General features: G+C 44.6%; 1 protein-coding gene across 1 annotated transcript; it reads left to right on the forward strand.

Annotated features, from left to right (window-relative positions):
* The first annotated feature begins 10,622 nt into the window (after positions 1 to 10,622).
* On the forward strand, positions 10,623 to 11,962 carry LOC111071629. Its single transcript, XM_022363078.2, has one exon. It carries the CDS (start codon positions 10,758 to 10,760, stop codon positions 11,697 to 11,699), a length of 942 nt encoding a protein of 313 aa, XP_022218770.2. The 5' UTR covers positions 10,623 to 10,757; the 3' UTR covers positions 11,700 to 11,962.
* Positions 11,963 to 16,236: the final 4,274 nt, after the last annotated feature.

Here is a 16,236-nt window from a genome sequence, read left to right on the forward strand (position 1 = left end):
TTGTGTGCTTAAGACCATTTTATTTCCGGGGTGCTGACACACCGCTATTTGTGGAGAACCGTGGCTAGAGCCATGGTTCGCTAGCTCGGTGTATATCAGTTTGGTTATTGTCTCCCGCCAGCGTGGATGCGCTGACCCTTCGCCGTTTGTGACGAGCCATGGCTAGAACCATGGTTCGTTACAAGATAAAATAATAATAATAAATCATTTTGATAACTATTTAACTTATTTTTAATTATTCAATTACAATTAATTTATATGCAAGTAGAAGGTAAAAGTATCTTAAAATGTCGATTGTGCCATTATTAACTTTAATATATGCCAAAGTAGAATCGATTTATTTTTATAACTATTTTTAGAAAGGGTAAATTGTGGTAACAATGGGGGGCAATGGTAGCCATTAATGGAAGACATATGTACATACGCATGCATATGTATGTTTGTATGTATGTGTGCTATGCAATTATGTATACCTTTCCATATAATCGTACTGCCATTGTGCCGAATCAAATTGCCCAAGACGTTGGCATGCCGTGAGTCATAAAAGTTTCTGGCACCGTTCTCTGCCACTTGCCTACCAAGACGTCATCGGATTGGGGGCAGTCCACTCCAACCGGGTGGACTGGCGAGCATGCCGAGAACATATGCCAAGCGAGCGACAAAAGTTTCAAAATTAAAAGTTTTCGCTGCGGCTCTGCCAGAAAGTATGCAAAAGTCCAGAGGAAGAACCAGAGAGGCAAACGGCAAACGAACTGTAAATGTGCAGGCGCTATTCGTGTGTGTGTGTGTGTGTGTGGGGAACTGTAATTATGACGCTTGTTAGCAGCTATCCCTTGGATATGCACAATGCCCATCGTTTATTCCTCTGTTTCTCGTTCTTGCATATTTCTTATATATTCCCAAACTGGGAATACTATTTCGTTTGTTATTTTTGCGAGTAAGTGTCTCCTTTTAGGTATCTTGCTTGGGATATCATGGCAGAGGATTCGCTTACGGTCTCTATATCCGGGAATTCACTTGCCGGCTTTAACTGGCGCTTGGTCAAATTCACCAGAATCTGATATATCATATTCTAATCCAATTATATTGCCCCAGGCCGCACACAGCACCCTCCTTCAGCCACTCGCTCTTTCGCCCCATCGGATTCTTAAGTTATGCTAAAGTTCAAGCTTTGTCTGCGCATAAATTAACAAGTGACAGCGCCATACCCGGGCACCACGACGAGCAGATACCCTATGCTGAATTTGGATTTGGTTTATTTAGGGATCCGAGGTGATTGAGGGTTGCAAATCAGACGATTAACCTTCTCTGGCTCTCTGGGCTCTCGATCAGGAATATCTACAGCTTATGGGATTGAAGGCGATACCCCTGTACCCCATATGCCCCCGTTGCCACCATTGTGAGGGGTATAACAATGACAAGGATATGCCCGTGCGACGACTTTGGGTGGGGTGGGACCAGCAGTAGCACAGAGGAGCAGACACAAATCGTGTAACCCAAGCAGGCAACAAGTTGCAACTTAACGTTGCCCACATCTTACCATGGACCACCTTGCCACTGTCTCCGTCTCGGCCCCCAAATGTGGCATTCGAAATATGAGCACCCAGCCACGCATCCCTTTCTGCTCTCGGTGAGTATTTGAGCTGATAAATTCTACAAATTCAGCGAAAAGTATTTTTCCACCTTTAAAACGGAAGGCCCATAGGGTGGAAGGCAGGCGGGGGGAGTCGAGGACGAGGACGAGGGCGAAGGTGAGGCTGGAAAAAAGAGAGAAATGATTTATGAATGTAAAAAGTTTTCGGACCAACTTTGTACAGCCGCACATCCCGTACTCCCTTGGCTCGGGGGATATGGCATCCTCATGTTACGCATACAAACACACACACTACCATACACATGAGTGGTGGTTAGGTGGGGGAAGGGGGGGGGGACAGACAGGGCCGTACGCTTAATGGAATTATAAAAATGTTAACTTCAGCAGAAATTCACAAACAGCACCCCATCTATCCACCTCCCATTCTATTCCCGACATGTGTGGGCCTCTAACCTTTCCTTTTTCTACGAGTATATGCATTCTGTTATAATTTTGTTTAACATTTAAAGTGGCTTTGTTTGTGCACTTAACAAAAAAAAAAAAAAAAATGTTCACCACAAACGATGAAAAATATTTGGGTAGACCCAACGCACCAACACCAACCTCACCACCCACTCGTGTGGGGCGATCTAAAACTATGTGATGATTCGGGTCGAGCCGCCACTATTGATTTGATTCGCTGCCCCTTTGGTGGCAGAGGGCGAGATCAAAACTAAAGCAAAAATTCGCCCCAAATAAAGGAGTAAAGATTCAACGTCAGCAGCAGACTGACATAGTAGGAAAAAAAATATATATATATTATATAAATGTACACATATTCTGGCAGAGATGAGGCTAGATGAGCACACACCCATATGAATGTGGTGGCTGGGGCCAATCCAATATACTTTTCAGTGCAAACACGAACCGAACACAACTTGAGGCCGCCGTCGGCAGGCCTGTACATGGCAGCGGCTGACACTTGAGTCCGGGAATCCACACTCCTTTCCCACCAACCCACCAACCGAATCAAAACAAGAAATATAGGCAAAAAATCAGAGAACGAAGATTCTTATACCCTTGCGGAGCGATCGATCGATGGATGCTATTTAAAGTAGGGAGTCTCATTTCATTGTAGAACTGTTCATATGACGTTCCAATCTTGCTGAATATACCAAGAATCACATACGAAGTACTATAACACAGTAACGAAGGTATAGTTTACCTAGAATATATGTTAATGCTGATCAAGTATATATACACTTGCTATTCAAGCTCAGCAAAATCATAATACCCTCTGTGAAGGGTATAAAGAGAGGAAGCATCAGAAGCCAGCCAATTTCAGGCCAAGTCCTGAAAATGGACCAACTCCAAGTGCTGTAGGTCCTGCTGCTGCTGCTGCTACTCCAGCTTTCGTTCTCTCTCCCGATGATGTGTCTTATCTTGTCCTGCAGTGGCTGAGCGATGCCAGCGCATCCTGGAAGCTTTTTATCTTGGCGTTATGTTGATGTTTGTCGGAAACTTGATTATTTTCATCGTTTCTTTTTTTTTTTCAGTGGCAGCGAGTGAGTCTCCATGTGGCTGAAGATGTTTGGATGCTGGCGGCGGTTGAGAGCAAAGAACCAGTCTGGGATTAGCCCTCCCACAGAACCCACAAAATGGCAGGGAAAAACACGACAACCCAAAAAAGAGAAAATAAATACAACAACAGCAAAAATAACTTGTACAATATTTTGTGGGCAGAAGTTGAAACTAAAGAGTTTCGCAGCAATGTAAATGCAACTTTAACTTCTGGTACCCGCAAAAAGAGTTCGTGGGGTTACAGGTGGCTCTGGTTTTGACTGTTTCTCTGTTGTTTTTTGACAAACAAGGAGCGCACACTGGTGAGTAAAAAAAGTTGTAATAAGAGCAGTTAACAACATGAGTGAGGCCAAGGCGAGCGGCACACGAAGAGGCCAAGACACCTGAACGTCACGGCACGAACGTGTGCACAGTGGAGATTCCTTCTGATGGACAGTTGGATGGAGTTACGTTGCAACAGAAATTGAAAGTGATGGGAACTAGCAGGCAATTGTAGGCAGAAAAATTTAAGTTTTTTTTTTGAATGGAACGATAACGAATAGAATGGAAAAAGTGGCATGAGCATAGCGCATGCCTGCGAATGGCTCATATGGGAAAAAAAAAACATAAAATAGATCGACAGGGAATAGGAAAGTTTTAACCAAAGGCGCTACAGGGGACTCTCCACTGTGACCCAGAGCATGGTAAGCAGCGGCAGGGACCGAAGGAGCGCTCCTGACAACTGACAACTCCTTTAAAATGTAGTTACTGTTGTTATTATTTAACCTTAATGAACTTAACAAGCTCGCACAACGACGACGACGACGAGGACGAGAACGACATGCTGCCAGGCCGGGAGCAGTCGGACACATGGAATACCGCCCCCATCCATAGACCTCCACACACACAGCCAGTCAGACAGTGGGACAGACAGACAGAAAGACGAACAAGTCAAACATAGAGGGTGAGGGAGAGACAGGGAAAGAGTACGATAAGTACGTATGTTGCTTTGGGGGCATACGCCCATCGTGTGTGCCATGTTCATGTCGCAAGAAATTTTCCAGCTCTCAATGGCGCAGGGTCACGTAACTCAAATAAAGTGCCAAAGCCACCAGCCGCAAAAAAAAAAAATCACAAAAGAATCAAGAGAAAACAAAAAATTAAAAAAAAAAAAAAAGGAACCGAAGACAGGACAGTGCTGGCCAGCATGGGGTGGTGTGGTGTGGCCACCTTTAGGCCCTGTCCAAAGCACATTGTGCATTTTGGCCCAGCCCAAAACTGAGGCAAATTAAAAATGTTTTACAAATATTGGGAGAACGAGGCCGGAACACAGAGAGCGAAACGCTGCGGAAAGGCTCTCAAGGCAACCACTTAAATGGAAATGATTATTGTATTTTTGTATTTAATAACGAGTGCATCAACTATTGAGGGGCAATCTGATGCGCCAGCCACAGCATATTCCAGAATAAATAAAAATAAATAAAACTAGAAGGAAAGTGTGAGTCGCTTCTTTGAACGCGACTCTACTTCTATACCCGAACTCAGTCAGTGATTTATGTAGAATTTTTAAATATTTTACATCTAACATGTTTATTCTACATCTGAAATGAGACCCATGAAAACGGCAGTAAAAGAAAACGATAAAAATCACCTTCACCAATTACAATAAATAGTTGGCGTGCTGGGAGTCACTTACTTTTGTCAGTGATTTCTGTAATATATTAGTTTTAAATAAAAAGTCTTCTGGGATTTTTTTCCGAACTCTTTTAAAACGTCTTACTGGAACCACGCGTCTGTGTGCGCTTAGCATTCACAATCCTACGAAGAATAATTTAAATTTTATTACTGTTATTTATGTAACAACAAACTTTGAGCTTCACTTTGAGCTTAAGTCATCAACTAGCACAAATTTCTAAAAGTGAATCAAATTTCACAGGCACTCCCTCCCTCCCACTCAAATTTCTCGGGGACTCCCATTTTTATTTTAAAGTCAACCGAAAAGGCAAAACTGTGCAGGTAATAACACATTTTTCCAGAAATCACATGTTCTAATTTCAGAGTCGCCAATGCATTAAAATGGCAGAATCACATGTTCTAATTTCAGAGTCGCCAATGCATTAAAATGGCAGGCTCAAATTTCTGGACAATTCGAATTTCTGGTCCTTATAATTTCCGAACTTCGACTGTATAAATAAATAAATAAAAAATAGTTTTTGTATTTTTAAAATGACCGAAATGTGAGGCAAAGGCTTGTCTTAAAGTTACATTCTCAGGATCGTGCTCCGTACTTTCCGCGAAAGAGAGGCATTTCTACGAGGCGTTCCCAGTATTTTCGTGCTACCAGTATAAGAGGCAGTCTTATACTGATTTGGTCGTATAAAAGGTGACGGCATTTCCATGAATGTCCGCATTCGCTGGCTGGCCCTAAACGCTGCCGGTTGTGTCTGCTGTCCCCGTGGAGAGTCCCAAAATGATGTGTTGGCAAGTTGTCAGGGGAATAGAATGGGAAGTGAATTTCTCTATTGCTATCGTTAAATAAGAACCCAGCCTCATCGGTTAGAGCGTACAGACAGCCAAATTGAAATTCATCACAGAACTGTCAAATAAGTAGTTTTTGACATATAAATCTCTACGAGTATAATTCTTTTTAATCAATAGTACAAATTTACAGTGTACATTATATGAGTATGTACTTTGAACCAAGCTGCTTGTGATGCATTTTCCTTCATTTTCCTATGCTCATTTAATGGGGGAATAAACGACTATTCAATGCATAACTTGACTATTTATTTACAAAACGAACTTCAGGTGGGAGCTGGAGTGTGTGACTGTGGCTGGGGTGGAGGTGGTGGAAAGTGGAGAATTGTGGTTTCTGGTCTCTGGTTTTAGATTTCAATTTCATTTGTTATGCCTTTCGATTGTGAAACGACACTTGCAACAGTTGCATCGAGTTGATGGCCGCAAGCAGTTTTACAGTTATTAAATTTATTTATTGAAAACGCAGCTTTGGCCCTCCGGTGTTCGATTGAGTGGAGGGTTTCATGTTCAGGGCAGGGCATCGATATGCAAATTGAATGACAAACACTGGCACTCCACCCAAGCACTCCATTTGGCCACTCGCCCAGGCGGTCATCAGATCTCGGGGAGTTATTTTTCCACCAGTGAACTGCAGTGCCCGCCTGCCCGACTGCCCGCCTGCCACGTTGAGCATTGAATTTGATTTTGCAACTGGCTACAGAAGGAGACCTTATACATTGAGATCTACATATGTATGTGTGCAGCTTCCTAGTTGAATTGGCGGAGCGTGGCTTGGCCGGGGCTGTGGTTGGTGCGTCGGTCCATTTGACAAAATTAATTGTGACACGAACAATTACGATGGGACTGAGCAGGCTTGGGTAGGGAAGGGCAGGGTAGGGCAGGGTAGGGCAGGGTAGGGCAGGGTAGGGCAGGGTACTGGGCTGCTGGTCTGCTGGGCTACTGGGAGGACAATAAGGATATACATTTTAATTAAAGCACCTCGAGCAACTAATTACATTGCCAGGACGCTCGCCTTGGTATGCAGCTGCATGAGGAACAAAGCCAGCAAATAAGCGTGCCCCTGTGTGCATGTCTGCGTGTGTGTGTATGCGGTCTTTGTGGTAGCCAGTATGTCCTTGAGCTTCTCTCTCTCTCTCTCTTTCACTCACTATCGCTCCATGAACCTGTGTCTGTGAGAGTACCCAATGGTGGGGGGCCCAATGTGATACATGGGTGCACAAATTGAATGCCCAACTTCTAAGCATTCTCTTGAGCGCGACAAGCTCTCAGCAAGAGGAGACGATTAGTAGGGAGCCAATCGATATTGATACATTATTATATAAAGCAACTACATATAATTAATAACCAAGTGAAGGTGCCAGTGGTCGCCTCTTCCATGGAGCGTATGTCGGGTTACTGGACATTCAAGAAGAAGGTCGCTCAGGATGTAGTGTTTGTGTGTGTCTCCTAAGGCTGCCTATTATCGCCAGTCAGGCCAAACCATTATTTCCTATCATATTATAGAGCTATTGAAATAATGCAATGAAGAAGATTCTCTTGGCATACGTGTATCCCTTGCAAACCCATGGGATAATCTACTATATTCCCCAGTGTCCGATAGCACCCGCCGATAGCAGCACTTTCGTCACCTTTAACAGCGGTCTTATCGCACTCCCCATCGTCACGCCAAAAAGAACCGACTGGGCAAAAACTTTCAGCTACTCTGTCTGTCTGCCTGTCAGTACATCAGTCTGTCTGTGTGACTATTTGCTGGCGTCAGAAATGTATGCGGCTGCGGCACACGCCCATAAATAAAATGCAAGACGCCAGCAAGCCGGCAGTTGGAGGCACAGCGCTGACAGGTTAATGTCAAATCGCGCAGCCTCAAAACCAAAAAGCCAAAAGCAACAAACCCAAAACAAAAGGGTGGCAGGCGCATGATGAGTGCAAAATTACACAGTTCTTATTTCGAATACGGGAATACCCTCTAGCACCAGGAAGAATTCTAATATGCCAATCGCATATGCGGACGAGTCCGTGTATCAATTCTCAGGAGAGTATTTAAAGCTCTATGAGCTTTGGCAATTTAAAGACATTAAATCGGTTTATTTTCTGCTTATAGAAACATCAAAAAAAGGTTTAAGGTAATTCCTCTTTTAGATCGATGCAGATACTTGCGCCTGTTGATTCTAAGCAAAGTTATCAGTTTTTTTTGTTTCTCTGCCTGCTGTTGTATGAATTCACTCGAATACAGCAGATCCTTCGGCTGTGCGAATAATGGGTACGACACGAGCTAACGTCGACAAAGCGACAAAGTTTTTTCGTCAACGCCAGGACGAGCCAGAAACGGAGGACAACTCCGGCTGACTGGCTGACTGGCTGGCTGGCTGGCTGAAAAAAGCAACTCTGAAGCTGTCAACTGACAGTTATGAGAAAAAGTAAAGCTGACGAAGACATCAGCGGGGCAAATTTGTTTAGTCTTAGTCTCTGTCTTCCTCGCCCTTGGTTCCGCCCTGCCTCCACCCTGCTCTTCCTCCGTCTGCCCGCCTGCCATTTTGGTAATGATGGCTTAAAGGACGCCCGCTGCGACAATGTGTTTGCTTGGCTGGAATTGGGGGGCGGTCGGTGCCTTCCCGAGGACGCGCCGTTAACAGAGCATATCGTGGCTCTGCTTTTGGCGTGGATTAGGTGTTGGGGGGCAGGGGATGGTACTGTGGGGGATTCATGGTTGGATTCAGAGGGGGGTGTAGGGTGTCAACCGCTAAAAGGGCGTTAAGTGTTTTATTTACCCTCAAAATATAATTTATATTGTGGCTGGCTATATGTGTGTGTCCTAGAGAAAGACAGAGAGAGAGAAAGAGACATGCTGAGTGACAGAGTGGTAAGGGGATATCGTAAAAGAGAAGAAGGCCAGACCAGCTAGAGTGAGAGAGAGAGAGAGAGAAGAGGATTTGGTGTGAAGTGATTTAAATTTTAAGTACTTTTTGCATTTGTGTTTTCTTGGGTATTTGGCCCATCCCCTCACACCTCCCCTGTACCACTTCTCAGTGTTTCTCTTACTGATTACTTTTCTCATTTTGCAAATTGACTTGATGACATTTTTGGGTAATTTACACAATTCTGATTATCCGTTCATTCCAGGATTGCAGGCAGCAGCAGGCAGCAGCAGGCAGGCAGGCAGGGGGGCAGTCCCCAAGCGGCAATCGGATTGTTATTGATGCCACATCCACTTTACAGTGAATACATATAAGATGAATCAATGAATGTAGTTTTTTATACCCGTTCTCAAAAAGAGTTAAGGGGTATATTAGATTTGTGGTGAGTCGATAAAGACATGTCCGTCCGTCTTGTTGAGAGCCTAGATCTCAGAGAGATCAGAGAAGATGTAGAATCTACATTGTAGATGTATAATCTTCATTTTTCATGTGTAATGTAAAATATTTTAAAACTACATAAATTATAAACTCACAAATTTATATACTGACTGAGTACGGGTATAAAGTAGAGTCGCGTCCAAAGAAGCGACTCAAACGTTCCTTCTCGTTTTTAATGGAATATCAACAGAATATTTATGTTATATTCACAGTATAATCAGTAGCATTAAGTGATCAATTCCACAGATATGGCCGGCATCAGAGATAAATAATAAATTTAAATATATAATAAAGTACCTCATTATCGATACCAGCGTTCAGATCGATTGCCATTAGCCTCATACATAGCTCATATGGGTCTTACAAGTATTTTATACATCTGTCAATCAATGCACTACAAATATATCTACTCGATACCAGCCAGTGACGATGCTTATTGACACATATAATTGCCTTGGTGACATCTCCGGGTCGCACAGTGCACGTAGCACGTAGAAGCAGCAGATTCTGAGGCGGTGTCGGCGGATAATTTCGCCTTAATATAACCAATTATTTCGGAAAACAAAATAAAACAAAAACATACAACGAAAATAACTTATCATGACGCCATCGTCTGTCCCAAAATGTGTCGAGCATTAATTTAATGTCACATTTAACCGTGGCTCCCCCTCCTGCCCACCCCAACCCGCACTGTACGCCATTTTTGGGGCTGTCGCGGCATTTGTGGGTCGCGCTTTGGCAAGTAAATTAAAATATTTTAATGAGTACAATTTATCACGCGCCAGCGGGGCTGGCAGAAAGGCTTAAACCGTTACCCAGTGGCATTGTCCTTCGTCCTTCGTTCTGCATCCTTCATTCTTCATGGCGCGTCCTTGGCTGTGGGTGCCGGCTGCCTCGCTGCCTGTTTGGTGGCTGGGTGGCTGAGTGGGTTGTGGGTGCCCGTTGCCGGTTGCCGAATGCCGGGTGGGGTGGCAACTTGTTGCGACATTTAATTATTGGTGACAGTATAATCAAGTAAACTCGGCAAGAATTTCAATTTCATTTAATGGTTTAACACATTTTGCCAGCTTTCCCCAGGGTTAAGCTTCAAGTGTCATGTAAACGACGTTAAACGGGGGACGGAGGAAACGGTTAAAGCCCACAAAAAAGGGTTTAAGCCGTCCCCAAACCAACTCCAGCCTCTATCCCTTGCTTTCGCATCATTGAACAATTAGTAGGGGAAACAACAGGAGACATAAACATTAGGCCAGAGACAATTATTAGGGTTTTGAATGGACGAAATGAAAACGTGGCAAGGGGCAGCAGGGTTGTAGTGCCTGGGGGATAAATCGCAAGAAAAGTATTGGCGTCTTTTGCAGCAGGCCAAGGGAGGCTGATATTAAATATGGAATTAAATTGGATGCAATTTAGACTCACTTTTCTTTACAGGGTTGCACCTGCGCAGTGTGTTGAGCTTTCGAACAGTCATTTATGGGAACGTATTCCCATGGCGCTTACATAAATATCTTTATGTATGGTCACACTGGGCAGGTGTTTGACACGTCAGCAAATAAATATCGTTTACAATCGTTTCACTTTAATCTGTTCTAACCAAAAATTTGACACATCATTAGAATCGTAGAAAATCACAGTCATTCGACACATTTCTGACACATTCAGCAGCTAAGAAAATCAAAAGTCAGTCATACTGGATTTTTGATTTGAAAAGCGTCGACAATTAATACAGCTACACCATGGGACGTGCCAAGCCAATAAAACGCCGCTTTCCGCGTCGTTCGCCGCCAATCGAAATGGAGCTGATAACTGTCGAGGAGATGGCCGAGCTTTTGCACTCCTGCTCGTTGAAATCTGCAAGGGAGGAGGCGGAAAAGAAGCGCCAGCCGTATGTGGAGGTGAACAACGACGACCACAGGTTTGGCGAATGGAAGCTGCCCGAGGGCACAAAGTCCTCTATGGAGAGGGCCAAAGAAATCGTGCGGGCGCTTGAAAAATGTCCCTACCCCAGCTACATACAGCCGCCGCGGCCGCGCTTTCGCCATAACCCGCTCAGCAATTTAAAGTTCGTTCCGTTCAGCAGCGAGAGGCGAATCTTTGACGACGTCAAGGAGGAGACTAAAGAAATTACAAGAGCAGCACAGGAGCGTGCCGCCGGCATTGAACCACTCTGCGAGGGAGCCGTAGGCTACGACCTGGAGTACTTCGAGGCCAGCATGATGATTCAGATGTACAAAATTGACCGGCCTTGGGTCCGCCGTGCCCATTACCCATTCAATCCAGTATGTTTGGCGCCCAAATTCAACGAGAACTGCATGAGTGGCAAGAATCGTCTGCCTTCGAAGCCCAGCAAGCCCAGCAAGCTGCTGCAGGGCACTCGGATGATTCGCAGCCGACGCTACGCGGCACGCAATGTGGACACTGGTCCGATCCTGGTGTCTCGCTACGAGAGCCCCGCCAACCAGGAGCACATGAACATCCAGACGCTTGAAGCTTATTGCGGCGAATACGACGAGCTTGATCAGGTATTGGAGGGGCTGCACCTGGATACCCATGACGATGATGTCGAGGACCTTCGCATGCAGTGGAAGTGCATTGAAGGCGAGTCCTCCGCACAGCACCACCATCCACCTTCCTTCGCTTCTGATGGAACTGCCCCACCGTCCGGCGACGAAGACTAACTAATCTTTGGACAGCAGCTTCCGAGCCTTTCTCACACTACCACAAACACTCAACAGCAGAGAAAACATCAAAACAAAGGAGCAGAAACCAACACACAAAAAAAACACCAAGCAGCAACCAATACCAATTCCAATGCCAATACAAACAGCGGCACACAAACACAAAAAGAGAAGAAAGAACTTGCCAGAAAATAGAGTTGTCACCAATTTAAAATTGTTAAAATGCATTTGAAATAAATTTGATGTATGCCGAATATGCGCACAAATTATTATCAACTAATCAATTATTTATATGCCAGAAGAAACAGCAATGGAGAGACTTACCTCATGCCAATCCTGGCCTCTTCGCTCTCGCTCTCGCTCTCTGCTTGACTCTCGCTTTTCTTTATTTTCCAAAAACAAAAACAAAAAACCTACAACTTTCCCTCTTTTATGTTCCATTCTGCCGCCTGCCTTCTGATTCAGATTCGGATTCTGCCTTTTGCTTTCAATCAAATTTGATTCCTTTCTTTGACGGCTTTTGACGGCTGCTGCCTATAGATTGCCATATGAAAATGCAATTGGCTTTTCCACTGATTTCATTTGCTTGGCAACAGCAGAGGCAAACACAAATTTTTTACAAAATAGTGAAACATAAAATGCGAAATACAAAAGAGGTTGGTGGGGTGCGGTGTGGTGGGGGGTGCTAGAGAATGCGCGAGTGGTGAATGTATTTGAGAGTGTTGGTTGGTTGGAGGGGCGGGGTGGGGGGGTTAAAATTGCATTTGGCCCCCAGAGCTTTGAAGTGTGGCGCCAACTGCGCTGATTAGAGTAAGCAACAACACAAAATGCCCCGTGGGGCCAGCAGCGGAATGCAACAGCACAGTGGCAGCATCTATTGCTGCCCCCATCATCCCCATCCCTATGGCTATCTGTCTCCCCCACCCGCTCACTCTCCCACTCTCTCTCTCTCTGTCTCTCTCCGTTGGCAGTTGACTGCAACTGCAACTTTGGCTTACAAATTGTTTTTTAGTTGGCAGAACTTTTAATTTGGTTATGGTGTGAAAATGTTTGTTTTCTCCATCTTTTTCACACTCTCTCTCTTTCTCTCCCTCTCTCTCTCTCTCTTTCTATCTCTCTCTCTTTCTATCTCTCTCTCTTTGCCCCATTTGCCTGGCTATTTTTTTAACCACCAGTTTGATGAAGTTTGTGGTGCAAATTAATTTGCATTTTTACTGGGGATATGTATATATGTATATAGCACTGGGTACAACTATATATTACATACGTACATATATATAAATAACTTTTGTACGACGACTTTTTCAATTAGTGAGGCAAAAATGTTTCCTTTGCCTTCTCCCACTTTTTTTGTTGTTGTTTTTTTTTGGTTTGTGTTGGAGCGTTGCGTGACCGTCAGCAATTAGATGGCAATTAATAAGGCCTCGCTTACATGTCCTCGTCAGAGATAAGGACAATACACAATGGACAATGGACAGTGGAGCAGTGGACAAAGGACAATGGGACATTAATCAAACAAATCAATTTTCATATCGGATATCGCATGGGTTGGGGCGGGGAGAGAACCCAAGCATTGGGCACTCAAGAGCACTCAACGGCGAGCCGCTCAAACCTGGCCAAATAATATTCCCTGTGCCTTGGCTTTCCCGTTCGATTTGTTGTGTGTGTTCATAAATGTAATAAAAAACCTTAAAAGCCTCACACGTCAAACGCAATTCAATTGGATGGGGCTCAGGCTCACCCTCCATTTCCACTTCCACTCCACTCCATCAGCCTCTATTTGTATCCCAGCCATAACCCAGAGACAATTATCAGGGCTATTATGGAGTAAGGATCTGGGATCTAGAGTCCTCTACACTGCACTACACACTCTCTCCCTCCCTCTCTGTCTGTCTCTGTCTCTGTCTCTCGCTCTTTCAATTCAATTTGCTTGACGTTTCAAATGGCTTTGACTTTGGCACTTTTTGTTTGAAGGGTCACATGATATGTCGTCTAGTTAGGATCAAGTTTGCCTCTCACTGTTTTTGGTTACTTTGGCAAAACTTTCGCATTGATAAGCGGGAGAGAGGCAGAAAGGCAGCAAGGCAGAGAGCGAGAGTGAGGGATAGTCAGGGCATGGAATGGATCCGTGTTACCAGTATAGCATTCCCACGCACATGCTGGCCCACGCCTCGCCCACGCCTCTCCCAGCCTCCTCAGCCACTGCGTAATGAAAACTTTTGGCGTAATGAAATAAGCCGAAAGTTTTGCCTTTCAATAATAACTGTAAAAGTAACTAGCCAAAGTTTTTGTTGCCCTGCTCAGCTCCGCTCTGCTCCGTCCTTTCCGACGCTAGCCCGCCCTGCCAATCTGCGCTAACCAACAGGCAAAAGCAGCAGGACTCTGAAAAGACGGCAGGAGAGACTGGCAAAAATTTTCCGTGAATTTCCCTCTTTTGTGCCTGTTAACGGAGCCATCAATGTGATTATGAAGTGACGACTAATGTATCTATTTGAGTGCACTGTGATATGGCTCTCATGTGAGCATCTGAGCACCGGAGTGGGTCGTCTGCATCTCCCTCCTCCCTCCTGCTCCTCCTCCTCCTCCTCGCTTTGTTTGCGCCCCCACTATGCTGAGTATGTTTGATGATTTCCAGCTAAATTAGTTCGTTGGCTTTCGTCCTGTGTTCACGAAAGGGAAAGCCCTTTCCCTTTGGCTTTGCCTTTAACCTATTTTCGGGCCCGCCATCCACTGGCTTCCCTATACATACTACTTTAAGGTATTTTTATATATAAATATATTTTTTTTTCCTTACTCTTTGCCATTTCTGCATTTTTTTCTTGGTTTCTCTTGTGCTTTTATTTGCGTTTACCTTCCTTTCCGTCGATTTTTCTGTGATTCACTTTCATTTTTCCAACGCTCCTTTGATGGGGTTTTTTTTTTCACTTATTTTTAGTAAATCAATTTTCCCTTTAATGCAGTGACGCCATGACGGCATAGTACCTATGCCTGATCACCCTATGTATATCTGGGCCGCAGCTATTCTGATTTCTTTCTTGGCACTTTCTTCTCATCTTTCTGCCTCTAACTCTTCATCGTGGCCTGAACATTTAACATTAATCTGCGTTCTGTAAATGTGTGTGTTGGCCATGATTCATTTCATTAGTGTGTACGGCAGCGAAGCGATTTGCCTGCTCGGATATCATGTACAGCTCATTGAACGGCCATTGAAAAGTGAACACAGGCCACATAATAACAATTAATCATAATTAAGCTCCAAAATGATACAAATGAGAGGAGATATGCAGACACACAGACAGACAGGCAGGCAGACAGGAGGCGGATGTAAAGCTCCTTGTAAGTCAGAAAAGCCCAAACCATATCCTCCCCCCTACCGCCCACCCGGCTAACTGACCTTTTGACTTTGGGCTTCAGTCAGAGCTATGCCCCCCCACAACGCTGGCCGCAGCGTTAATCAGGCGTTAAATTAAGGCACTCATTAGCACAAATTACAAATTGAGCTGCAGGGAAGAGGACAAAGTGCAGGGCCGGAGGCTGTGTGGGGATGGTGGTCGTTGCTAAGCCAGGTGCTCAGCATAAATCACTTAATAATCAAGTGCAGCCCATTTAATTGGCTTGCCGCTGAACCCCCGGGCGATGTCCGATGTCTGCTGTCCGCTGTCCGTTATCCACTATCCGCTCTGCGTTGTCCTCTGCCTGAGCTTTGTCCGCACAGCTGTCCATGGTCTGTGAGCAATTAATTATTTCATTATGCCGCCTGACAAAAGCTGACTGTTGCCAAACGGCCCGCGGCTGAGTTGTATTTGCCTACCGCTGGCATTTCGTTGCATTTCGTCTCATCGCTCCTGTTGGCGATTACCCTGCAACGCAGAGAAGAAAGCCCACCCTGTTACCCCATTTTGGGGTTTTAATGCAAATAACTCAGCCAAATAAAGAAGCACTCACAATAAACACTCGTCAAACCCTACCAAATGTAGATTATTAGATCTTAAGGCCAGAGATTTTAAAAGCAATCAAACATAGCCAACACAGATCCCCTCCCTTCTCATTTGGCTGAGCTCGAAATAATTTATTTTTAAAGGGTATCCAAAGTTACGGCTGGCATTGCTTGCTTGTTTTATGTCCGGTTTTCTGTTTATTTGGTGACATTTAATTTAAGTTTTGCAATTTGCATGCGAATTACAGCGACGCTGATTGAAATGACCCCCGAAAATGCGCCAACCCCACCCCCAAACATGGCCCCATTGAAATACACGTTGAAGCCAGTTCATGCGAAAATACAAATGAGAAAAAGAAAAAGAACGGCACAGAACAAAAACAAACAGCTGAAGGCAACAAAATTTGCAAAGTTTTTAATTGCCAGCCAACCGCTGTCAGTGACAACCGCAGCAGGAATAGAGGAACAGAAACGGAAGTGGAAATGGAAATGGAATTTGAATGGGAACGTAAAACGGAAGTTTGTTGCATACCCCCCTCAAGGTGCGAAATGGGGCATATTGGAATGCGATCCATGTGTGGTATCGGAGGGATAAAGGAC

This window comes from Drosophila obscura, unplaced genomic scaffold (assembly GCF_018151105.1).
Source record: "Drosophila obscura isolate BZ-5 IFL unplaced genomic scaffold, ASM1815110v1 contig_97, whole genome shotgun sequence".
In the NCBI taxonomy this organism is placed as follows: domain Eukaryota; kingdom Metazoa; phylum Arthropoda; class Insecta; order Diptera; family Drosophilidae; genus Drosophila; species Drosophila obscura.

Excerpts from the sequence above, each read along its gene's own strand:
- LOC111071629 (XM_022363078.2), top strand. The coding sequence starts at position 10,758 with ATGGGACGTGCCAAGCCAATAAAACGCCGCTTTCCGCGTCGTTCGCCG.